This window comes from Lactuca serriola, chromosome 5 (genome assembly GCF_051521515.1).
Source record: "Lactuca serriola cultivar US96UC23 chromosome 5, Lser_US96UC23_V15, whole genome shotgun sequence".
Lineage (NCBI taxonomy): Eukaryota > Viridiplantae > Streptophyta > Magnoliopsida > Asterales > Asteraceae > Lactuca > Lactuca serriola.
In genome coordinates this window covers 172,859,973-172,887,511 of record NC_136412.1, presented here as the reverse complement: position 1 = coordinate 172,887,511, position 27,539 = coordinate 172,859,973, and the positions used below count along the sequence as shown (strand labels likewise).

Below are 27,539 nucleotides of genomic sequence, written 5' to 3'. Positions count from 1 at the left end.
AAATCATGTTTACCCTTGTGAAAATGTACATTTAGGTTATTTGTTTTGTTATTCTGTTCCGGTTATGTACCAATGGAATCCCCAGGAAAGTCCCATACTTTCCTGATTGTATATTACCAATTGTAAAAGATGTAAGGTTATCTAGTTTGTTACACTTTTCTAGTTATGTAAATGTTTTCCCCAGGAAAGCCCCATGCTTTCCTGAATGTTGATTACCATTTGTAAAAGATGTAAAAGATGTATTCTGGTTAGACCTGGTTATGTACAAGGTTTCCCAGGAAAGTCTCATACTTTCCTGAATGTGAGTTATCAATGTAAAAGATGTATACCAAAAACCTGGATATCTTGTGAAGTGTATAAAGTTATTCATTATTACTATAAGTAAATCTCTGTTATCCTAATTGCGAGTTCCATAACCATACTATAGTCTGAACCTGTGGCAATAAGTAGTCCACAACTTTATGACTTTCGTCACCCTTGAACCATTTCGGTTCGGCTGTAGCTAGCAGCCAGGTGTGGGGTAGTCAGCCCCGTATAGATCTATACACTCAAGTCACACTCTCTAAATCCCAGAGATTCTGGTTACGGGTGTAGTCCTCCACTCGCGTATCTCTGTGGAGTGTTCGCCGAGGACGTGTCTCCAATCATACAGGAATAACAAATTTACTAGTAATAATATGATAGTCCTCCACTCGCGTATCTCTGTGGAGTGTTACCGAGGACAAACAGTGTACAAGTTTCATGTTCATAAGTTCTAAAGTCATGCTTTTAACTGATAAAATGTGGAAAACCATTTGTGAAATATATAAAACATAACAGTTTATAAAACCCATTTCACAAATAATATATTACGTAATCTGCATGTTCATACGGTTATTAGTTGTGTATATCAGTGTTAAAAGCATATGAAATGTGAAACACACACACTAAAATAAGTTTTGAGTACAAGAAACCCTTTTACTTTGCTTGTGTCCCCCCCTGAAAACAGTTAAAAAAAAAACAGTGAAAAAGGGTAGGGGTATGAACTCACCAGACTCGAAAATGCGACGGTTTCGGACACTAGACGTTGGTTCGGGGCTTGATTACTCGCGATGTCCCTATGTAAAATGTAATAATGTCCATATATATCCAATTAGATTTACAATCACTAATTATATGAAACATTACACTCCAACGAGATTAAATACCTCAAAACGAGCGTTTGGAGTGACCCGGGTGACATCTTCGGACGTGTAATGACACTAGGGACTTGGGATTTGAGTTTACTCCTCAAGAGTAAACATATTAGGGAGTTTACGGCCATATAACACCCACATACATGAGTTCACGGCCGTGAACTCATGTGGGTGTGATTTTGAGGGTTTAATGGCTTATTTGGACTTGGGGATTTATGGAATGAATTTCTAAAATACCTTGGAATGATTTAATGGGACTTATACTAATTAAAAGGGAGTTCACGGCTGTAAACTTGGAGTTTACGGCCGTAAACTCTCGCATGGTCAAGAATAATTGTTTTGAAGCACTTAGAACAATCACATGTGATTCTAGTAATTTTTCCATGCTTTAGGGTGATTTAAGGGCATCATTTGACACAAATTTAGGAGTTTACGGCCCAAGAATATGTTCCATGGCCGTAAACTCTTGTATGATGCATTTTGTTATGTTTAAGGGCCGCAAATTAATTTTAGATGGTTCTAGGATTTACCACAAGGCTTTTGGTTGAGTTTCAAGGCAAACTAACATGTAAAAATGTGTTTACTCCCCATGTTTGAGGAGTTTATGGCCCAAGCACGTGCCTTGGCCATAAACTCTCTTTTGTCCCATAAAATTCATGTTTGAAGTGTTTCAAGTCCAAGATTGAAAGCCTCAAAGTCGTATCTAAGTCCCAACAATGATTTGGAAGGGTTAATTGGCTTAAAAACCCCATTCTTAAGTGTTTACGGCCCAAGCTTGATCCTTGGCCGTAAACACATGTTCTATGTCCTAAAACTCAAATTAAACATCAATTTGAAGGCTAAAGAGGCTAGATAACAAGTTAAGGATGTTACCTCTTTGATTTGGAGCCTTAAATCTTTGTTTTTGGACCTTTGATTATGGATGATGAGAGTGGTTGGAGAGTGATTAAGGAAATATGGCCAAAAGCTTCAAATGGAAGCTTTGAATCCTTTATATAGTGCTTGGGAATTGGACACGACGGAATTCTACCCGATACCGGCGTTAGGCGGGGCTTTTGGTCGCACCCGACCAAGTTGCCGTAACCCGATATGGTCGATTCTATAATTATTCCGACGACTATTATGGGGTGTTAGAATGATTTCAAATGGCATTAAGACACCCATTAAGTCATTTTAGATCAATACAAGTTAATGACTTAATTAATTGGCGAAATCGGAAATGGATTTGGAAACAGCGTTTGGTTGATCGAATTGGATTACAATTTGAGTTACAAGAAGTGATATGAAATTTTGGGTTGTTACACAATTCTTCATAATGCTTTGTGACATATATTTATACTTCCTAGGAAAATAAAATTCATGTATTATTAGAGTTGTGAAATGATTCTACAGTAAAAGAAAAGATGTTATATGGCTTGAAAAAAATAAATGAATGTTCCAATAAGATAAATCTTTCTAACTTCAATGTATCAAGGTAATCATCAAATGAATAGGTACAACACATCCTTTCTACTACAATGATTGTAACCATATAAGATATTTTAGTTATGAGCAACGTGAATAGTTTTATATTTTTTTGCCCTAAAAGTGGTAAAATATAATGTTATATTTGGTTAGTAATTAAGTAGTTCCTGGTTACAAATGAACTCACATGGCATATTAATAAAAATCCTATACTAATTTTATAAATTTATATATTTTAAAAAGTAATTAAAGATCATGGTGATTCCTAATCAAACGTGGACGGACCTAAAATTCATAGTATAGACTAACACTAAACCAAAACACTTATATTTGCAATTTAAAAAAAAAAATTGTAAAGGTTTTGTTGAAAATGGTTATGAATGTACCTCACTATAAAGTTATCTATAAGCTTATTCAACTCATTATACAAAAAATAATGTAATATTGAAAAGCCCACATACTCTTATATATTGAAAAAAAGGTATTAAAATATCATGTTAAGTATTAGTTATTTGTATGGTAAAAAGCAGGTTGTGCATAGCATAATGGTTTGTAAGGTCGATTCATCATCAAAATGATATTCCAAGAGTACTAACAAAATAATACTGTTTGTAAAACTTTCTATATTATCTAAATTTGAATTTATAATTTTCCATTATAATGGAATTGTATTTTCTACAACCCCTTTTAATCCATTTTTCGTATTTTTGTTAGGGCATAATTTATTTCATCACAAGTTTTATTTCATGATATTGTTTCCATTCACACTTAAAATCAAATTCAAAATCATTATGGTAATCAATGTTGTAGCGATCGAGAAATTAGAAGATACGCACATCTATATATATCTTTTATTTTTAATCATTACAAACTTCAAATTAGATATGTAATAAAACTTACCAAATTTGACATTCATAGTTGTGAAAATCGATTACATTACTCCTTCCTGGAATTCTCTTTTCCTATCTAAATGATTTTTCTTCTAATTCTCTCGGTTGCGTACAATGAAATGAGAGTGATTAGGGTTTCTTCTTGTTATTGTTTGTGGAACCTGTACATTGTGAAAAGGCTGATGGGAATACTCTTTAATTTCTAATCATGGTCCATGGTTCATATATTATTGACATTTTATATTTCATCCAAAGTTGAAAGTACACATTTTGGGTATATTAATGATTGACCATTGGACATGGTACTGCTAAAAGGAAAAAAAAAGGCTTCTCATCCTAAAGGTAAGTGAAAGACCTTGGTTGGACACTCCAATCAAGGTCTCAAAAGAAAGGTCGATTTCGGAATAGCTCTTACTAGTTAACCAAGGAGGCGTTTGTTTCTACTGCCAGTCAAATGGACATTGGAAATGTAGTCACCCTAAATACATGGAGGATCTAAAGAAGAACAAAGTCAAGCAGTGTAGCGCCTCAGGTGTATTTATGATTGAATTTCATACTACATCAACTTCTAATTCTTGGGTTCTTGATACATGATAAAGGAAAGAGAGCATACAACCCAATCATAAGAAACAAACACACACCCGTTATCAGGACCGGGGATTACGAGCTCGTGATTATTAGTGGTGTTACTTTTAGATTATTAAATTGTTATTAGTGGTGTTACTTTTAGATTATTAAATTGTTGTTGCTAAGTCGTATATGGCCTGTGACGTTATTTAACATGCGTTGTATAACGATGGTTTCATTTTTCTTTTGATAATGAAAATTGTGATATTTTGGTTTATAACAAAGGTTATTTTTACTTTAAAGTAGCCAGCACAATGGTACATATGAAAATGTCATTTTGTTAGTAAATCTAATAATCTAATCATAAACATTGATTCTTTGAAAATGTTTTGGATAAATCATATGTTGCATCGTCGTCTTGGCCATATAAAAGAAACATATGCAAAACTGTCAGATGATATCTTGGAATCATTTGACATGTATGCGAATCATGCTTATTTTGCGAGGATGACAAAAGCACCATTCATATGTAACTGCGAAAAAGACGTGATTTTTGGACGATACATATATGTGTGGGCAGGGTTAAGATCCACAACAAGGCATATGGTGAACGATACTTTGTGACTTTTATTTAATTATTTTTTAGATAAAGCTATATCTATTTAATCAAATATAAGTAAGAAACCTTTGAGTATTTTTCTAGCAATCAATCCGAATTAGTTTTTTAAATTGTAACATACATATTTATAATTGATATAATCATATTTTACTACATTATTTCTTTGCCTTATTTATAGGTTTTGACTTTAAATAAATAATTTATCTAATTAGCATTTTCATTTACTATCATCTATAAATCAACAAGAAAAGGTACATTCATTTTGAATTTTGAAAGCAGAAATTTTAACTTTATTCCAAATTAAAAATCTGGGTAATCGGATTAATCGATTTTAAATCTCAAGTACTTCCCTTATTTACATCTTTTTTTATAGGGTTTGACATTACGTAAATAAAATAGCTAATAAACATTTTCATTTAATGTATATAAATCATCAAAAAATATATATTCATTTTTAATTTTGAAAACGAGAATTTTAGCTGTTTCAAAGAAATTAAAGTCTGATTAATCCATGTTTAATCCATATCAGCAGATAATTCATAAAAAAAAAATGAAACTTAGCTATTAATTTTGAAGTGAAATCCCACTTAGTGATATCATTAATATGCTTTATAATCATTCTATTGTGATTAGGAACGATTAATTTAGTATCAATTTTTTTCTATATTCAATTTTATTACCTTAAATACCATTGTTCTTATTCTTTTGACTCACATGATTTTAGATACTCACGATTTTGATTTCAAGCATTGAAGTTGCTTCTCCTCATCTTTCTTCTGATCATCTTTATACTCTTATTCTTAAGTTTATAAATATGTGTTGTAAATTAATTATACATTATATGGAAATAAATAAGTAAAATTTCAACATTATACTTCCATTTTATACGATTTTAGCATTGTACTTTTAAAGCCTAATTTATTAAGGTAATAGTTATTTTGTTAATGCATACTTAATACTTATTCACCATTATAGTTTTATAAACTTTAATACCTATATATCACCATACTTTAGTATTTAATTTTAAAATTTTCTTATTATATCGTGTAGTTTTTGATTTTTTAATTTACAAACCGTGTAATACACGGTCTCTAACCTAGCTTAATATTGTAAATTTGTAAATAAGATTTTATATATACATACGTGTTTGTATATACATATATATGTATATGAATGTGTATGTTCATACAAACATACGTACACGCATACATACATACATACATACATACATACATACATACATACATACATACATACATACATACATACATACATACATACATACATATGGATACATAAACATACACACACATAAAACACACACACACACACACATATATATATATATATATATATATATATATATACACACATATGAAAAGACATGAAGACAAACATACGGATCTTTGGACAGTGAAACCTACAGAAACTAGTAATATTGCAAGTTAAGTAGTTTATTACTTTATAACACCAAGGGTGGCATCCACTAGCTTAAGGAAAACGACCTTGAATAATAAGCGTCATCCTTAGAGGCAAGAAAAGGTCCTAAAACTCAGCAAAGAGATCTAAGTATTCGTGATTAGAGTTTATACATGCAAAATCCACAAATGAAGAAACCAACTTGGATGCCACCTTCTCATGAAGCACCACCTTGCTTTAACCTTTACTTCCTTGGAAAAGTGGATCAAAACACCAAGAATTCACTCACGGGTCCTTCCCGAGCACAGAACACCAATATACGATTAGGGTTTCGTAGGACACAGCAAAGATGAGGGGGAAGTTGGTCACTTGAACGTAACGTTCTTTATATAGTGCTCTACCCTAAAATTTGGGGGTTCAAATTTTGGACTTGTCTGTGCCGTATGCGTACGCTTGATATGCAAAGCGTACGTTCATGGCATCTGCACCATGCAAACAACTAGTACGCTCGGTGTACATAAGGCGGTACGTGACGTACGACACCCCCATAGGCCCAAAATGAAGAAGTCCATGAACTCTAAGGTCTAAAAAAATATTACAACATAAATCAAATAGTAGCACTTAGTAGGCATTATATAAATTCTTATTTTAGAGAAAGGATGGGGCTCGTTTTAAAAGTTTTACGAGAGGTTGTTGAAGAATGTCATCCATAAAGGATAAAGTGAGCATTGTGATTGCCTGATGGATTAAAATTTTAGTAGGATAGAGTATACTCTAAACATAAATAAAATAATAAGAACGAGACACAAGAATAGGCTCAAAACGATGCTTAATGATTAAACTTAAACCCCAGAAGAGCTCGATGAAGAACTTCGACTGTAGAGGTGTTTTAGGGCTACAAAAGATATTTAGAATAAATAGAATCGACGACGTATCTAATGCAGTCATGAACGCAATCTATATATACTACATAACCCTAATAAAACACGGATGGACAGGTGTAACGCCCCGTTCCTAAGAGTACTTAATTGTGAGTCCTCGGGATTTAAGAGGAAGGGTATTTTGGTCTTCTTGTGGGAAAAGTGGAAAAAGAAGGCCAAATATGAAATTTGGGGACACGCCGAGTACGCCCAACGTAAGGGCATAAGTAGACGCGGGTGCAAGGTTGAGTATGCCCAGCGTACTCTCAGTGTTCTAAAACCCTAAAATTAGGGTCAACCACTATATCAGGAACATGTTGGTTCATACCCTAGCCTCCATAAGCTCTCTCTTAACCTCAGAAACCCTAGATAGCCGTTCCACCTCCATTGTTGGGTGTGTTTGGCCTTGAAAAGCTTAATTTTGCAAAGGGGAGACTAGAAGAAGAAAGTGGAAGTTGTCAAAGAAGGAGTGGAGTGGCTGCAGCTTGTAGATCTGGAAAGATATCATCATTTGGAGCCTATCTGAGGTATAAAGCTTCTTGCTTGTCATTTATATTGCATAGATCTAAGTGTTGTGAAGTTTTGACATCATTCTTGTCCCATTAATAATAGGTAAGGATAACAAAAAGTTATAGATAAATTTATATTATCTTACAAATAATAATTAATATTCTAAGTGGTCATCATAGTCGAATTAAACAAAATGACAAATAACTTTTTTTCTTAAGTGATAAAACTAACAGTAAATTGAGAAATATAAGTAATTTATTCATAGGCAAGTTGCGGGCACATGCGACTAACTAATATGATTCTAATAGATGTTTATCGTTCAAATTAGTTACAATTTAATGTATCAATTTTGTATAAGAATTATCAATTTACTGTGAGTGTCAATAACATAATTATTTTTAGTAGCATATATTTACCAAAAGTGTAACTACATACTTTTATTATATGCAACATGTAGATATCCACCTAGTTTATTGTAAACTTGTATAAAGAATACATACACAAGTTTTGAGTTGGAGGAAATTAATGACTTAGTGGTGGTGCTAATTGATGAATTCTAGAGTGCATTTATGCAAGAGTTATGTGATAAGTATCGATCCATCACAACGATGTTATTGACCTTGAAACAGAATGAAAGTTCGTATAAGATAAGTATTTCCCACTTCGACTTATCAAGGTAATCAATAAAGAAAATGGTGCAAGAGATCATTTTTTTTTATAAGAATTGTCAAAATTGTACAAGCCTATCATAGAAATAAATTCAACCACAAATAACTTTAAGCTACAAATGTAATTTGGCCTAAACATATTGAATTTCATTGTCGAATATGCTTGGTCAATCACTTCACATATTTTTTGAGATGGGAAATCTAAGCTACTCATAAACTGCTTCTTAAATCCACATATGTCCACGACGGGACTTGAACTGTCAACCTCAAAGAGGGAAGACAACACCGGATACCGTTAGACTACAAGCCCTTTGGTTCTTCACATATTGAAATCAGTTCTAAGTAGTATTGGGGTTGATTAATTGGTATTCGATACTGATGCCCATTTTTCTTGTAATGACTATATAGACATTTTAGCAATGATCAGGGGAATAATTTTATGACAAGGCAACTTTTGTTGCTCCCTACCATATGACACAACTTGATTTAAATTTTTTTCAACCATCTCAAAGTGTTGTTTGATATAGAGGTTATACTCATTCATGAAGGTATTCTATACTCCATCTATATATCATACTAAAAATTACTACATAGCATAACTAAAATAAGTATTAACCTTTTAATAAAGTAATGATCTACTGATTTTTATGTTTATGTGTTCTACGAATTAAATTAAATGATTTTATTATTTTCTTGTTTGTTATCATTTTGAGAAATTATCAATCTATGCTTTTTGTTATTGTGTACCATTTCATGAGACATTCCAAATTGAAACTTTATCATTTTCAAGTACATAAAAGCTAGTATCCTAAAGTGGTACACTAGAAGGTAATATCCAGTTAGTATCTAATAAGTTATCCTAATAAGTTATTAGTTACAAACCCATTAGCAAATTTTTATGCTGATATATTTCAATAAAGTAAGTAATGTTCATTGTGATTCCTACTTAAATGTGTATGGACCTAAAATTCATAGCCAATCCACACATAAAACCCACACTACTTATTTTAATATCAAACAAAGTAAATGTGAAAGACATATAACATCACTATGAAATTGGACATAATATGCCTTGACTTGTTACAACAAACAATGCATCAATGAAATGCCTACATACTCTTAAATGTTAACGAAAACTTAAATCTCAAAATATCATACTAAGTATCAGTTATTTGTGTGTATCGTAAAGGTATCTTGTTCACAACATAATAATTAGTATTCCTTATCTCAACTAATCATCTAATTGCTAATCTAGTGGTATTTAACAAAACAATAGAATTAGTAAACCTTTATATATAATCTAAACCTAAGTTATAATGTAATCAAATTTTATACAAATCCCTATTGATCCATCATTCATGTTTTTGTGAGCGCATTATTTTTTTAAATACAAGTTTAACTTCTTGATATTGTTTCCGATCACACTTAATATCAAATTAAAAATAATTAGTGGTAATCAAATTCGTATTGATTGAGAAATTAGAAAATACATATATCTATCTCTATATACATGATTGAGTCGTTACAAACATCAAAGTAAACATGTAATAGATCTTACCAAAATTGACATCTGTAGTCGCACAAATTGATTTTGCTACTCCATCATTGACTTCTCTTTCCCGATGTAAAAGATTTTTCTTATGATTCTCTCAACTTCTTATAAAAAACTCGAACGACTAGGGTTTCTTTTTGTTGTTGTTTATGGTACTTGTGTATCACAAAGAGGGTAATGGGCCGGCCTTTAATTTTAATCATGGACCATGTTCCATATATTATTATTATATTTTATAGTTAACCTAATTAAAGTTGAAAGTATGCATTGGGTCGATGTATTTATGGAACTATTTATAAGTTAATACATTACCCTAGATTTAGATCATTATAAACTCCAACATTACTAATGAATAAACAATTAAATAGAAAGAGTTAAAATATTTCAAAGGGTTAAGGTTGATATTGTAACACTCTAAAAATTTCAACCAATTTAAACTTTTCAAAACAACCCAGTTTCATTAAGTATTTACAAAAAGGTTTTCAATACAATTATTTATCAGAGTCTTCCCAGAACCATATAATAAAACATAATCATGAGGAGCGGTATGATCACGCCTTTGCCTTGCCACAGTCTCCTGAAGTACATGAAACATTTAAACCATAACTGTAAGCCCGAAAGCTTAGTGAAATACCCCCAAAATACCAACCACACAAACCATACACATAACATGCCATATCATAACAGAACACAGAACAACCATGCACTTCGGGTCTACTGTGTGACTGGTCTGCAGTACCGGGCCTTCAGTCCACCTGGTCCACCCTCCGAGTCTAGCCATATCCGTCGAGTCTACAGTGTGATTGGTCCGCCCGCACCGGGCCTTCAATCCACCTGGTCCACTCTCTGAGTCTACAGTATGACTGGTCCGCTCACATCGTGCCTTCAGTCGGCCTGGTCCACTCTCCGAGCCTCGGCACGTCTGGTCCGCCCTCTTGGGGCCTACAGCCTATCCGGACCGCTCGTTGGGCCTTCGGGATAACCGGTCCGCCCTGGGTATGTTGGCCTACAACACAAAGCAGGACCTGCCTCAACCCAACCCCAGTCCAACAACCATGCGCACATAAACATTCAATCATATAACAATTCACATCCAATCAAACCGATCTAGCAGATCGCATAACATAATATCATTCTAACCAGGATACCGACCTAACCGGTCACTAACATATCATCATCCTATATACCAGGATACCGACCTTAACCAGGTCTCTAACATATACCATCCTAACTACCAGGATGCAAACAATAACATAACAACGATACCCAGATTACAATCCGATAAAGGGTCGGCCTTGGTGCCGTAGACCCTGTCGATATAGTGAGGATAACTCACCTCGTAACTGCTGACTGAAAAGATAAGATCACGCTGCTCCAACCTCTGACACGAACTCCTCCACTGATCAATACCAAAAGACTGAACTCAATAAATACCAATAATTACCAAAATACCCTTGGAAGTCAACTGGTCAACTCTTGGTCAAAGTGAAAGTCCTCAGTCAAAGTCAACCCTCCTGACTGACTCTACTCGCCGAGTCAACCCGCTGACTCGTCAAGTCCCCATGCTCTAAAACTCCCATAACACGACTCAACTAGCCGAGTCGCCCCAAGACTCGCCGAGTTGTGGGCAAGACGGATGTTACGTATGGTATATGGTATTTTGATGAACTCACTACACTTTGTGCTTACAGTTGTGTGTTTAAAACATTTCAGGTTCTTCTAGTTCCAAAGGGAAGGGTCCGCGTGATCGCACAACATCCCCTTGAGTTGTATTCCTCATTGTTATTTGGATTTACTCTGATGTTGAGAATATTTATATTGTGGTTGGTTTTGGAACATTTGGTTGTATCTTTTTGGGTGTTTTGAAAATGAAATTTTAGCGGTATTTTTGGCTCGTTACAACCAAATTGAAAATGAAATGAAAGTAAGTTTGTATTTATCTGACTTTGTCCTTTCTAGCTGTGGAATTTACGAGCAGATGCTTAGGAGAGAAGTTTATGATTATGATATGTTATGAATAATATATTATATGTTTAATTTTGATTTTGTATTGTGTCTATATCTTTGTTATAATTATTTAATAACTTTAGTCAGCTATTTTATAAAAAATAATACTTAAAAAATAAGGGAATTTTCATTTTTATCATTCTACACAACAATTCAGATGTTTCAACTAAACAACATTTTAAAATTCAGATCTTCAAAATTCAAACTTTTAGAAATTCAGACCTTTTATAAATTCATATCTAAAAAATTTAGAATTCGTCAATGAGCCCTAACTCCGATGTAAGTTATTTTCAAAGATCATTACTAGTTGGTTACTCAAAAACAATGTAACCATTATTAGTTTTAAAAGTCTAATAATCACTACGGAACCAGCTAATTAATTCATTCGATCAACATTAACCAAGAAATTTTAAAAGTCAATCGGTTAAATGGCATAATTAATGAACAAACATTTGTCGGATTTTATTATAAATGCATAGTTTTGTCTATTCTCTTGAAGCATAAGTCAGCTTCACACAAAAGTTCTCGGCAGAACTTCCTATCTTGGTTATTTTCCTCTCTGAATCAACAATAGCCATCCACTGCTTCACCACATCAAGTAGCTTCATTTCCGGGGCAAGAAGTTTCCCATTCAAGAAGATACCAACCTGTTCAGATTATTAAAATATAAGTCATTACAGAAAATATTTTTGTGATACAAAAACATGAAAAAGAAGAACAAATAAATATCTATGAGACTATGACGTCCTTGTTCTATTAGTAAAGTCTATATTTGTTGAATCTCCATGGAAAAAGAACAAATAACGGATAACTGAACTCTAACGAAAACTGAAGTTTTTTAGGCATACAAAAATCAAGTTATTGTATGTAGTTAAGAGTTGCATGGTTCAATGTTTATGCAAAAACACATAAGAAACGCAAAATATACCCTCTAACAGTTTCATGTTTTTTAGTTATTAGATTTACATGGGGACAATTTCCGTCTGCCTATGAAATATTGTTCATTATAGCAATTTGTGCATGATGCATTGAAATGCACTTTGTCCCCTCAGCACTTCAAAAGGAGTTTACATTTACTAAATTATATATGTTTAAAAACCTATAACTAAAATCCACTCGGTGGAGATCATGAGAAGAGAACGATACTTCTTTGATGAATGGAACCAAAGTTATATGCAATTAATTGAATCAGAAAAATCACAAGATACCTCCTGTTGGCGGACATGCTTAAGTTGCAATGCGATATACTTCATGAGAATAGACACATCTGGATTACAGTTCCCCTCGATGCTAGAATAATTTGTTTTTATTCAGTACATGCAAGTTACAATGACCAATGTCAAAAATTTATCTCCTAATGAACTGGTGAATTATATGAACATTAAACAACATTATACTGAAAAGGCCGATGTACTTACATTATCTGTAAGTATGGTTCCACTAGAAGCTGCAGAGTGTTCTTTCTGTTCCTACAAAATCAAAGATAAGAAAATAAAAAAGATAAGATGGTGAAGATACTATTAGCTATATGATTAAATTTAAAAGGGATCTTTATAGCTCACTGATCAAAGGAAGGAGTTAAACTGAACCAAGCAGAATGCTTCTTTTTTGCTGGATTCAGATGCATTCCAGCGTCAACCACATCTTGTGGACAGATCCTGTTCCAAGAAGAAGGTTCAAGTACAACAATATTTTGCTGCTTATTTCTCCTCTTTCGTTTTTTGATTTCTGTCCTCACATCCGTAGATGATTGATCTTTAGATTTGGAAATCATGGCATTTTCATGGACTTGAGCTGCGGGTCTTGGTGGGGAGGCGATAGTAACCCCCTTACTATGGTATCTCAATGGCAACTCCCACATATCGGTCCCTTTAGCTGGTAAATCAATCATTTTCTACTTCCCCTTGTTGCTGGTTACAGCCTGCTTGGACGGCTGAAACTGCCATATACATATTTAAGCCAACATAAAAAGAATTTTGGATTAGGTCTACAGGTCTAGACTTTACCAATCTGAATGCCAAAAATGACTTATGATTATATAATCAGATATATCAATGACAATTTACCTTCTTTCCTTGATTATCCGGTGAGTTTAATTTGATCTTCCAGAAGAATCTCCAACTTATAATTGCTATTTATTTGTTCCTCTTCTTTGGCGCTTGGGTGTAAACATACGGAGAGCCGGCGATAAAAATAGCAATCATCAACGACAGAAGGTAAAACGTTCTATAATCGACAAGACGATGGAGAGCTGCAGAGATGGAACATAGAAATAAAAATCGGATAGCAGCGTTTCAGCAGACAGTCAGGTGCGTGATCTGACGGCGGCAGAAGATATGTTTGGCACGCCTAGGGTAAATGACCAGAAATCTTATATATATCGCTTGTAGTCTTGACTCTTGAGAGAAGCAGCCTGTTATCTTTTGGGCATTCATTTTCTATTGATATTGTCCAAACCGATACCAATCTTGGGGTCGTGGGCATTGCTTAGGAATAGAACGCAGGAAAGAAACATTAATTTGCAGCCCAATAAACCTACAGCCTTTCACACGTCCAGGGACATGTTTTTTTTTTCACCGGATTGACATGCATAACTCCAGGCCCAACCTTTCCTTTCTCCAATATGCAGACGAAGATATCTTCATGGGGCTATGCAGGTCCAAGGATAATCCAGGAAAGTAGAAACAGCATAAGGATTTTAACTTGTTTCCATCTCGAGTGTCATCTTAAGTTTAAATACCTTCAGAAGAATCTGGATGAACATACACAACGAATGATGTATGGTCGTTTATAAAACCACCTATCATGACCAGGTGTTATAAATTATGGATGATTGGAACTTATCGACTTTAAGTAAGTGGTGGCAGTGAAAGCTACATCAAAAACAATAAAAGAAAGTATTACATGTGATTATGATTTTTATCTTGAAAATGGTGTTCAAGTAAGGCTACCCAGTTATCCATGGGTATCTCGTTTGGGTAGAGGCCCGCTCATGATCTGGTGGTACTGATATAAAGTAGATGGGTTACCAACACTACATAGTGATCCAAAAATGCAAGCTAAAACGTGTGATTATCTAGTGACCCAAGGTAAGTTCACCCAAAAGTATGGTGGGGACAAGCCCAAATGTATAGTTATAAATTGTTATTCTACACATGTTTCTTTAACAATATGATGATCGTATTACTGTTACGTATATAATGACTTTATGATGTAGAAAATTTTAGATTGCCGAATAAGCTTATTGCAGCTTATGGTTGCTTGTATATTTCCCTATTACATATGTGTGTACTAGTAGCAAAGGCAAGGACTTTCCTTATACACTATATGACATATGTGGATCTAGAAAGTATTTTCTTTTATGGGTGTTCTATGTATTAATATTGTGGTGTTACATTGTTGTATCACCCAAGGATTCATGATTGAAAGAAACCGCTATCTTTCAATTTCTTAAAATTTGACCATAAATGGGGCAACAATAATTTAATGTGTATATATAAAAAATTATGTCTAGATGAATAGCCGCTACTATAACCATAATACGTATCAAAATTCTGAAACCTACACTGCATTTATGTATGTGATAGATACTTGAGATTGTTTTGTCATGATTTCATGAAAAAATTCCATCTTAGAAATACATACGCTATTTTTAAGACCAAACTTTAAATAATGAAGAACATGATGATAAAGCACAAATGGTTAAATCATCCATAAGTCATGATTTAGAGATTTAAATTTCTTCTAGCAGAACTATCACAACTTAGTTAATGTATGGTTTGCAACCTTTGATCAACGGTGAACTTTTAGTACCAAGCGATCTAACACAATATATTTTCCAAAGCTTATGACAAGAATTTATTTGATATATAATAAGAATTATAACCATAAAAATGGAGTGGAAATTATACTTTCTAAAAAAGAAACGATAGACGAAAGGCGCCATTTGGAAACTACAATCCTTGGATTGTCATGGACTCATACAAAAGAAAATTATTTACCATATTCATTGTAAAGCTAGTCATGGAAGATGGAGGAAACTGGTGAGTGGGATGGAATTATAACCTTGATCTTGATACTAGTCGATAAATTCAAGTGTGTGTTTATGTAAAAGTTTCTTAATAGGTTTCAATTTGTCACACCCCGAAAACCGAAGGCGGAAACATTTACGGGGTTGACTCCACGTTGAGTATCAAATCCAATGTACATAGTAAGTAAGTAGAACAACCATTACATTACATATAAAAAGTTTTACAATTGTTTCAAAAGTAAAGTTGTACAATTGTGATACATAGTATATATATAGAAACAAAATGAAACGGGTCTTCTGAGCACTCCGACTTCGAGTAAAAGGATCTTCGGTACATGTTCTAACGTTGACCTGAGAACACATGCGGTTTGAAAATCAGCATAACGCTGGTGAGTTCATAAGTGGTTTTTGTTTTGGGAAAATGTTCATGTTTCCTTTCTGTTTCTGAAAATGTAACACACGCCAAGAAAATCCCACATTTTCTTAAAAAGGTTGGTTGGTTGTTTCACATTATGTAAAGTAAAGTTGTACATTGAAATCATGTTTACCCTTGTGAAAATGTACATTTAGGTTATTTGTTTTGTTATTCTGTTCCGGTTATGTACCAATGGAATCCCCAGGAAAGTCCCATACTTTCCTGATTGTATATTACCAATTGTAAAAGATGTAAGGTTATCTAGTTTGTTACACTTTTCTAGTTATGTAAATGTTTTCCCCAGGAAAGCCCCATGCTTTCCTGAATGTTGATTACCATTTGTAAAAGATGTAAAAGATGTATTCTGGTTAGACCTGGTTATGTACAAGGTTTCCCAGGAAAGTCTCATACTTTCCTGAATGTGAGTTATCAATGTAAAAGATGTATACCAAAAACCTGGATATCTTGTGAAGTGTATAAAGTTATTCATTATTACTATAAGTAAATCTCTGTTATCCTAATTGCGAGTTCCATAACCATACTATAGTCTGAACCTGTGGCAATAAGTAGTCCACAACTTTATGACTTTCGTCACCCTTGAACCATTTCGGTTCGGCTGTAGCTAGCAGCCAGGTGTGGGGTAGTCAGCCCCGTATAGATCTATACACTCAAGTCACACTCTCTAAATCCCAGAGATTCTGGTTACGGGTGTAGTCCTCCACTCGCGTATCTCTGTGGAGTGTTCGCCGAGGACGTGTCTCCAATCATACAGGAATAACAAATTTACTAGTAATAATATGATAGTCCTCCACTCGCGTATCTCTGTGGAGTGTTACCGAGGACAAACAGTGTACAAGTTTCATGTTCATAAGTTCTAAAGTCATGCTTTTAACTGATAAAATGTGGAAAACCATTTGTGAAATATATAAAACATAACAGTTTATAAAACCCATTTCACAAATAATATATTACGTAATCTGCATGTTCATACGGTTATTAGTTGTGTATATCAGTGTTAAAAGCATATGAAATGTGAAACACACACACTAAAATAAGTTTTGAGTACAAGAAACCCTTTTACTTTGCTTGTGTCCCCCCCCTGAAAACAGTTAAAAAAAAACAGTGAAAAAGGGTAGGGGTATGAACTCACCAGACTCGAAAATGCGACGGTTTCGGACACTAGACGTTGGTTCGGGGCTTGATTACTCGCGATGTCCCTATGTAAAATGTAATAATGTCCATATATATCCAATTAGATTTACAATCACTAATTATATGAAACATTACACTCCAACGAGATTAAATACCTCAAAACGAGCGTTTGGAGTGACCCGGGTGACATCTTCGGACGTGTAATGACACTAGGGACTTGGGATTTGAGTTTACTCCTCAAGAGTAAACATATTAGGGAGTTTACGGCCATATAACACCCACATACATGAGTTCACGGCCGTGAACTCATGTGGGTGTGATTTTGAGGGTTTAATGGCTTATTTGGACTTGGGGATTTATGGAATGAATTTCTAAAATACCTTGGAATGATTTAATGGGACTTATACTAATTAAAAGGGAGTTCACGGCTGTAAACTTGGAGTTTACGGCCGTAAACTCTCGCATGGTCAAGAATAATTGTTTTGAAGCACTTAGAACAATCACATGTGATTCTAGTAATTTTTCCATGCTTTAGGGTGATTTAAGGGCATCATTTGACACAAATTTAGGAGTTTACGGCCCAAGAATATGTTCCATGGCCGTAAACTCTTGTATGATGCATTTTGTTATGTTTAAGGGCCGCAAATTAATTTTAGATGGTTCTAGGATTTACCACAAGGCTTTTGGTTGAGTTTCAAGGCAAACTAACATGTAAAAATGTGTTTACTCCCCATGTTTGAGGAGTTTATGGCCCAAGCATGTGCCTTGGCCATAAACTCTCTTTTGTCCCATAAAATTCATGTTTGAAGTGTTTCAAGTCCAAGATTGAAAGCCTCAAAGTCGTATCTAAGTCCCAACAATGATTTGGAAGGGTTAATTGGCTTAAAAACCCCATTCTTAAGTGTTTACGGCCCAAGCTTGATCCTTGGCCGTAAACACATGTTCCATGTCCTAAAACTCAAATTAAACATCAATTTGAAGGCTAAAGAGGCTAGATAACAAGTTAAGGATGTTACCTCTTTGATTTGGAGCCTTAAATCTTTGTTTTTGGACCTTTGATTATGGATGATGAGAGTGGTTGGAGAGTGATTAAGGAAATATGGCCAAAAGCTTCAAATGGAAGCTTTGAATCCTTTATATAGTGCTTGGGAATTGGACACGACGGAATTCTACCCGATACCGGCGTTAGGCGGGGCTTTTGGTCGCACCCGACCAAGTTGCCGTAACCCGATATGGTCGATTCTATAATTATTCCGACGACTATTATGGGGTGTTAGAATGATTTCAAATGGCATTAAGACACCCATTAAGTCATTTTAGATCAATACAAGTTAATGACTTAATTAATTGGCGAAATCGGAAATGGATTTGGAAACAGCGTTTGGTTGATCGAATTGGATTACAATTTGAGTTACAAGAAGTGATATGAAATTTTGGGTTGTTACACAATTCTTCATAATGCTTTGTGACATATATTTATACTTCCTAGGAAAATAAAATTCATGTATTATTAGAGTTGTGAAATGATTCTACAGTAAAAGAAAAGATGTTATATGGCTTGAAAAAAATAAATGAATGTTCCAATAAGATAAATCTTTCTAACTTCAATGTATCAAGGTAATCATCAAATGAATAGGTACAATACATCCTTTCTACTACAATGATTGTAACCATATAAGATATTTTAGTTATGAGCAACGTGAATAGTTTTATATTTTTTTGCCCTAAAAGTGGTAAAATATAATGTTATATTTGGTTAGTAATTAAGTAGTTCCTGGTTACAAATGAACTCACATGGCATATTAATAAAAATCCTATACTAATTTTATAAATTTATATATTTTAAAAAGTAATTAAAGATCATGGTGATTCCTAATCAAACGTGGACGGACCTAAAATTCATAGTATAGACTAACACTAAACCAAAACACTTATATTTGCAATTTAAAAAAAAAAATTGTAAAGGTTTTGTTGAAAATGGTTATGAATGTACCTCACTATAAAGTTATCTATAAGCTTATTCAACTCATTATACAAAAAATAATGTAATATTGAAAAGCCCACATACTCTTATATATTGAAAAAAAGGTATTAAAATATCATGTTAAGTATTAGTTATTTGTATGGTAAAAAGCAGGTTGTGCATAGCATAATGGTTTGTAAGGTCGATTCATCATCAAAATGATATTCCAAGAGTACTAACAAAATAATACTGTTTGTAAAACTTTCTATATTATCTAAATTTGAATTTATAATTTTCCATTATAATGGAATTGTATTTTCTACAACCCCTTTTAATCCATTTTTCGTATTTTTGTTAGGGCATAATTTATTTCATCACAAGTTTTATTTCATGATATTGTTTCCATTCACACTTAAAATCAAATTCAAAATCATTATGGTAATCAATGTTGTAGCGATCGAGAAATTAGAAGATACGCACATCTATATATATCTTTTATTTTTAATCATTACAAACTTCAAATTAGATATGTAATAAAACTTACCAAATTTGACATTCATAGTTGTGAAAATCGATTACATTACTCCTTCCTGGAATTCTCTTTTCCTATCTAAATGATTTTTCTTCTAATTCTCTCGGTTGCGTACAATGAAATGAGAGTGATTAGGGTTTCTTCTTGTTATTGTTTGTGGAACCTGTACATTGTGAAAAGGCTGATGGGAATACTCTTTAATTTCTAATCATGGTCCATGGTTCATATATTATTGACATTTTATATTTCATCCAAAGTTGAAAGTACACATTTTGGGTATATTAATGATTGACCATTGGACATGGTACTGCTAAAAGGAAAAAAAAAGGCTTCTCATCCTAAAGGTAAGTGAAAGACCTTGGTTGGACACTCCAATCAAGGTCTCAAAAGAAAGGTCGATTTCGGAATAGCTCTTACTAGTTAACCAAGGAGGCGTTTGTTTCTACTGCCAGTCAAATGGACATTGGAAATGTAGTCACCCTAAATACATGGAGGATCTAAACAAGAACAAAGTCAAGCAGTGTAGCGCCTCAGGTGTATTTATGATTGAATTTCATACTACATCAACTTCTAATTCTTGGGTTCTTGATACATGATGTGGTACTCATTTTGCTATAATATGCAAGGAGTAAAGGAAAGTAGGAAGCTGAAGCATAAGGAGCACAACCCAATCATAAGAAACAAACACACACCCGTTATCAGGACCGGGGATTACGAGCTCGTGATTATTAGTGGTGTTACTTTTAGATTATTAAATTGTTGTTACTCGTCGTATATGGCACGCAACATTATTTCTTTTTATGCATTGTATAACGATGGTTTTCATTTTTCTTTTGATAATGAAAATTGTGATATTTTGGTTTATAACAAAGGTTATTTTTACTTTAAAGCTAGCCTTTGCAATGGTACATATGAAAATGTCATTTTTGTTAGTAAATCTAATAATCTAATCATAAACATTGATTCTTCTGAAAATGTTTTGGATAAATCATGTATGTTGCATCGTCGTCTTGGCCATATAAAAAAGAAACATATCACAAAGCTTCAATCGAATGATATCTTGGAATCATTTGACATGTATGCGAATCATGCTTATTTTGCAGGATGACAAAAGCACCATTCATATGTAACTCTGAAAAAGACAATGATTTTTTGGACCTGATACACACATATATGTGTAGACCGTTAAGATCCACAACAAGGCATGGTGAACGATACTTTGTGACTTTTATTGATTATTTTTTTAGATAAAGCTATATCTATTTAATCAAATATAAGTAAGAAACCTTTGAAGTATTTTTCCTCGCAATCAATCCGAATTAGTTTTTTTTTTTTTTAAATTGTAACATACATATTTATAGTCAATATAATCATATTTTACTACATTATTTACTGCCTTATTTATAGGTTTTGACTTTAAATAAATAATTTATCTAATTAGCATTTTCATTTACTATCATCTATAAATCAACAAGAAAAGGTACATTCATTTTGAATTTTGAAAACCGAAATTTTAACTTTATTCCAAATTAAAATACCGGTAATCAGTTAATCGATTTTAAATCTCAAAAATTACTTCCTTATTTACATCTTTTTTTATAGGGTTTGACATTAAATAAATAAAATAGCTAATAAACATTTTCATTTAATGTACTCTATAAATCATCAAAAGAAATATATATTCATTTTTAATTTTGAAAACGAGAATTTTAGCTTCATTCAAAATTAAAATACAGATAATCCATGTTTAATCCATATCAACCGATAATTCATAAAAAAAAATGAAACTTAGCTATTAATTTTGAAATTGAAATCACTTAATTGATATCTTACCATTAATATAGCCTATAATCATTCTATTTAATGATTAGGAACCAATTAATTTGATATCAATTTTTTTCTATATTCAATTTATTCTGTAAATACCATTGTTCTTATTCTTTTGACTCACATGATTTTAGATACTCACGATTTTGATTTCAAGCATTGAAGTTGCTTCTCCTCCCATCTTTCTTCCACAATCCATCTTTATACTCTTATTCTTAAGTTTATAAATATGTATTTGTAAAATTAATTATACATTATATGGAAATAAATAAGTAAAATTTCAACATTATACTTCCATTTTATACGATTTTAGCATTGTACTTTTAAAGCCTAATTTATTAAAGTACAATAACGTTCTACATTGAAAGCCATACTTAATACTTATTCACCATTATAGTTTTATAAACTTTAATATTTTCTATATATCACCATACTTTAGTATTTAATTTTAAAATTTTCTTATTATATCAATGTAGTTTGATTTTTTTAATTTACAAACCCGTGTAATACACAGGTCTCTAACCTAGCTTAATATTATACAAATTTGTAAAATAAGATTTTATATATACATGCATGTTTGTATATACATATATGTATATGAATGTGTATGTTCATACAAACATACATACACACATACATACATACATACACACATACATACATACATACATACATACATACATACATACATACATACATACATACATATGGATACATAAACATACACACACATAAAACACACACACACACACACACATATATATATATATATATATATACACACACATATGAAAAGACATGAAGACAAACATGCAGATCTTTGGATGATGAAACCCTCTAGAGCCCGTAATATTGCAAGTTAAGTGGTTTATTACTTTATAACACCAAGGGTGGCATCCCTAAGCTTAGGAAACGACCTTGAATAATAAAGCGTCATCCTTAGAACCGAAAAGGTCCACAAACTCAACACAAGAGATCTAAGTATTCATAAGGCAAGTTCAAGAGTTTATACATTACAAAATCCTGAAATGAAGAAACCAACTTGGATCTACACCTTCTCCTTTGAAGCACCACCTTGCTTTAACCTTTACTTCCTTGGAAAAGTGGATCAAAACACCAAGAATTCACTCACGGGTCCTTCCAAGCACAAGAACACACAATATACGAATTAGGGTTTCGTAGGACCTGCTTAAAGATGAGGGGGAAGTTGGTCCTTAAGACATAACGTTCTTTATATAGTGCTCTACCCTAAAATTTGGGGTTTTGGGTCTGGACACGTACGCTAGCTGTGCGTACGCTTCAGTATGCAAAGCGTACGTTCATGGCATCCGCACCCATAAACAACTAGTACGCTCAGTGTACATAAGGCGGTACGCCCAACGTACGACACCCCCCTTAAGGCCCAAAATGAAGAAAGTCCATGAACTCTAAGGTCTAAAAAGAAATATTTACAACATAAATCAAATAAATAAACACCTTGAAAATTTGAGCATTATATAAATTCTTATTTTAGAGAAAGGATGAGACTCATTTTAAAAGTTTTACGAGAGGTTGTTAAGAGAATGTCATCCACATAAAGGATAAAGTGAGCATTGTGATTGCCCCTGATGGATTAAAATTTTAGTAGGATCGATATACTCTAAGCCGTAAATAAAATAATAAGAACAGACACAAGAATGGCTCAAACAATGCTTAATGATTAAACTTAAAACACCCCAGAAGAGCTCAATGAAGAACTTCGACTGTAGAGGTGTTTTAGGGCTACAAAAGATATTTAGAATAAATAGAATCGACGACGTATCTAATGCAGTCATGAACGCAATCTATATATACTACATAACCCTAATAAAACACGGATGGACAGGTGTAACGCCCCGTTCCTAAGAGTACTTAATTGTGAGTCCTCGGGATTTAAGAGGAAGGGTATTTTGGTCTTCTTGTGGGAAAAGTGGAAAAAGAAGGCCAAATATGAAATTTGGGGACACGCCGAGTACGCCCAACGTAAGGGCATAAGTAGACGCGGGTGCAAGGTTGAGTATGCCCAGCGTACTCTCAGTGTTCTAAAACCCTAAAATTAGGGTCAACCACTATATCAGGAACATGTTGGTTCATACCCTAGCCTCCATAAGCTCTCTCTTAACCTCAGAAACCCTAGATAGCCGTTCCACCTCCATTGTTGGGTGTGTTTGGCCTTGAAAAGCTTAATTTTGCAAAGGGGAGACTAGAAGAAGAAAGTGGAAGTTGTCAAAGAAGGAGTGGAGTGGCTGCAGCTTGTAGATCTGGAAAGATATCATCATTTGGAGCCTATCTGAGGTATAAAGCTTCTTGCTTGTCATTTATATTGCATAGATCTAAGTGTTGTGAAGTTTTGACATCATTCTTGTCCCAAAAGTCCTCATCTTGATGCATGCTTTGAGTTGGCCGAGATTATCTGTCCTTTCAGACCTTTGGAGAGGTCTTGAGTGAGAAAAATGAGGTCCCAAGGGTTGTGGTTGTTCCATGTGTGAGATAAGTACGTCTTAATAGATTAAGACCTTGGATTAAGAGCTTTATGGACGTCCCAAGTGATAAAGTTTGAGACTTTATGAATCTTAGGCATATTTGGCCTAAGGATCTGAAGTTTGGGCTTAAGAGCTTAAGCCATTAAGAAGTTATGAGGACTAAATGAGCAGCAAAGTTACGCCCCGCGTAACTTAGGAGTATGCCCCGCGTAGTGGGTCAGTGCCGCGATCCCCAGTTGCGAATCAGTGTGTACGCCCAGCGTACCAAGGAGGGTACGCCCAGCGTACTCCCTCTGTTGGGTTTTTCATTTTGGGCCTTAGGGATTGGGTTGTTATTGGGCTGATGGATTTTGGGCCGTGACTGGACATTATGGATGGAGTATTGTGGACCCATTTATTATTATGGACCATGGGTCTAGGCCCATTTGGTGTGGTGGGCCCAATTTAGTAAATTGGGCCAATAATGGGCTTTGCTTCGGACTTTTGGACTTTGGGCCATTAGTGGGCTTGACTGGTTATCCAGTGTTGGGCCGAAATGAGTTAAGGGTAAATTGGTCAATTTACCCTTGGAAAGGTATTGTGCTTAGCCTAATGATTATTTGTGCCATGATGGCTAGTTCGGGATTTTCGGTGAGGCGGTGATTCGGGAATCTGCTTCTTCAGTTCTGAGTTTCGGCAGTGCGAGGTGAGTTATCCTCACTATATCAACAGGGTCTAAGGCACCAAGGCCGGCCCTTTATCGGATTGAGATCCGGGTATTGGTTGTTATGTTATTGCTTTGATATGTTTGCATCCCGGTAGCTAGGATGGTATATGTTAGAGACCTGGTTAAGGTCGGAATCCTGTTATGTAGGATGATGCTATGCTAGTGACCGATTAGGTCGGTATCCTGGTTAGGATGATGATATGTTATGTGATCTGCTAGATCGGCTTGTTGACTGTGAATTGTTATATGATTGTATGTTTATGTGCACATGGTTGTTGGACTGGAGTTGGGTTGAGGCGGGTTTTGCTTTGTGCTGTAGGCCAAGATACCCAGGGCAGACCGGTTGTCCCGAAAGCCCAACGAGCGGTCCGGATAGGCTGTAGGCCCTAAGAGGGCGGACCAGACGTTCCGAGGCTCGGAGAGTGGACCTGGCCGACTGAAGGCCCGGTGCAGGCAGACCAGTCATACTGTAGACTCAGAGAGTGGACCAGGTGGATTGAAGGCCCGGTGCGGGCGGACCAATCACACTGCAGACTCGATGTATATGGCTAGACTCGGAGGGTGGACCAGGTGGACTGTTGGCCGGTGCGGCGGACCAGTCACACAGTAGACCCGAAGTGCATGGCTGTTCTGTGATCGGATATGATATGGCATGTTATGCGTGTATGGTATATGTGGTTGGTATTTTGGGGATATCTCACTAAGCTTTCGGGCTTACAGTTGTGGTTTAATGTTTTTCAGGTTCTTCAGGAGACCGTGGCAAGGCAAAGGCATGATCGTACCGCTCCTCATGTTTATGTCGTGATGTGATTATGGGAACACTCTAAATTAATTGTATTGAAAACCTTTTTGTAATAATTTAATGAAATCAGGTTGTTTTTGAAAAGTTTAAATTGGTTGGAATTTTATGGTCATTACAAGTTGGTATCAGAGCCTTGGTTTGAGTGAATTGGAGGAACACTCGTGTGAATCCAGTCTCAAATCAGGGAGAGTTTTCAAAAGAGAATTTAAAATCGCTTTCAAAATGAGTAAAAGGAGGACGCAGAGGTACGATCAACCGGAGCCAGTAAGTAACCGCAAAATACCATACATGATATTTGTTTTTGAGCTTTGATAGAATAGCATGCTAGTACTAGGCTAGAGATCTTCAGGGTTTCATGATAGTGTTGCCTGATTTATGATCCCTGTTAACCTAGGGTCCTCTGTGGGAGATTTTCGGTGTTTCTCTAGGAGTGAGGATTGAGCACTTGTTATGTATGTTTTTTCACTAGGGTGTTATGGTAGTACTTCATACAAATATGGGTAGGTGTGGAAGGTAGTATGGGCCCGTACTACTGAAAGCACAGGACCCATATGCGTATCAGGGAAACCATGACCTCTAGGGTTGGGTTGAGAGTTGGTTCCCGGGATAGTGGGAAGTGTCTGAGATTTTGTGGTGGTTTTCAGTATGGAGATTCCGAGGCATGCTGGGAGCGCATCTGGGTCAGGATCAGGAGCCGAAGAGGGCGGTCAGGGTGGGTCGGTACCGCCCGAGGTTGTGGTTCAGATGAGCACATGCGAGTTGGATGCTAGGATTCGTGAGATCCTGCATGATGAGGTTGCCGCGTTGTTCTGGGCCGAGCTGCCGGAACTATTTGGGTCGATCAAGACCGCCATGGTTGAGTATTTTGATGAGCGCTATGCGGCTCTCACTGAGACGGCTGCCGCGGTGGCTACAGCGGCTGTAGCAGCGGCAGGGGGAGTTCAGGACCCGATTGTTGCTATGAGATGGTTGTTGGGCGTGGAGGGGTGTTTCTTCACGTGTTCATGCCCTGCTGATCAGAAGGTGAGGTGTGCTCTGAACCTGTTGAGGCTCGGGGCGAAGGATTGGTGGAGATTGACCACGGGATCATATTCGGATGCACAGAGGGTTGAGGTTTCTTGGGATCAGTTCAGAGAGATGTTCAGCACTCGTTATGTTCCGTGGGTTGAGAGGGAGAGATTGGGTCAGGAGTTCCTTGAGCTGAAGCAGGATTCGGAGTCAGTGACGGAGATCACCAGGATGTTCACTGAGAGGGCGATGTTTTGCCCTGAGTTCGCTTCGGAGCAAGCTCAGATGTCCCGATATCTGAGTATGCTCAGGAGGGATATCAGACAGTTTGTGTCTACGCAGAGGTGCGAGACTTTGTTGGAGTTGCAGGAGGCCGCCAGGCGGCGTGAGTTGGAGATTGAGTTGCAGTTGCGAGAGCTGAGGCAGGCTCCGGTGCAGTCGCAGCCGGCACCGAAACGGTCCAAGACCGTTGATTTTAGGGTAGGAGATCAGAGCAGCCACACTTGTGGAAAGTGTGGGAAGGTTCACACCAGAGTTTGTAGGTCCGGTGGTGCATGCCGTAAGTGTGGAAAGGAGGGGCACTATGCGAGGGATTGTCGGCGGTCAGCGCCGGGATTTGAGGATTTGTTATCATTGTCATCAGGTTGGGCACTTGAGGGTCAACTGTCCACAGCTTGCTGCAGGACCGGTGCAGGCTCCAGCACCGGCCACTTTGAGGATCACGAGTGGAGGTCAGGGTGGAGCGGAGCCCTCAAGGGCTCAGGGTCACGCTTTTCAGCTTACAGCAGAGGAGGTCAGAGCAGTGCCGGATG

The 27,539-nt window shown here is 35.4% G+C and overlaps 1 protein-coding gene across 1 annotated transcript; it reads right to left on the bottom strand.

Annotated features, from left to right (window-relative positions):
* Positions 1 to 12,156: 12,156 nt before the first annotated feature.
* LOC145051319 (uncharacterized) lies at positions 12,157 to 14,167 on the bottom strand. Its single transcript, XM_078999362.1, has 5 exons — positions 13,858 to 14,167; positions 13,354 to 13,730; positions 13,210 to 13,260; positions 13,000 to 13,081; positions 12,157 to 12,438 (listed from the first exon to the last, which is right to left on the bottom strand). Exons 2-5 carry the CDS (start codon positions 13,680 to 13,682, stop codon positions 12,277 to 12,279), a joined length of 624 nt encoding a protein of 207 aa, XP_078855488.1. The 5' UTR covers positions 13,683 to 13,730; positions 13,858 to 14,167; the 3' UTR covers positions 12,157 to 12,276.
* Positions 14,168 to 27,539: the final 13,372 nt, after the last annotated feature.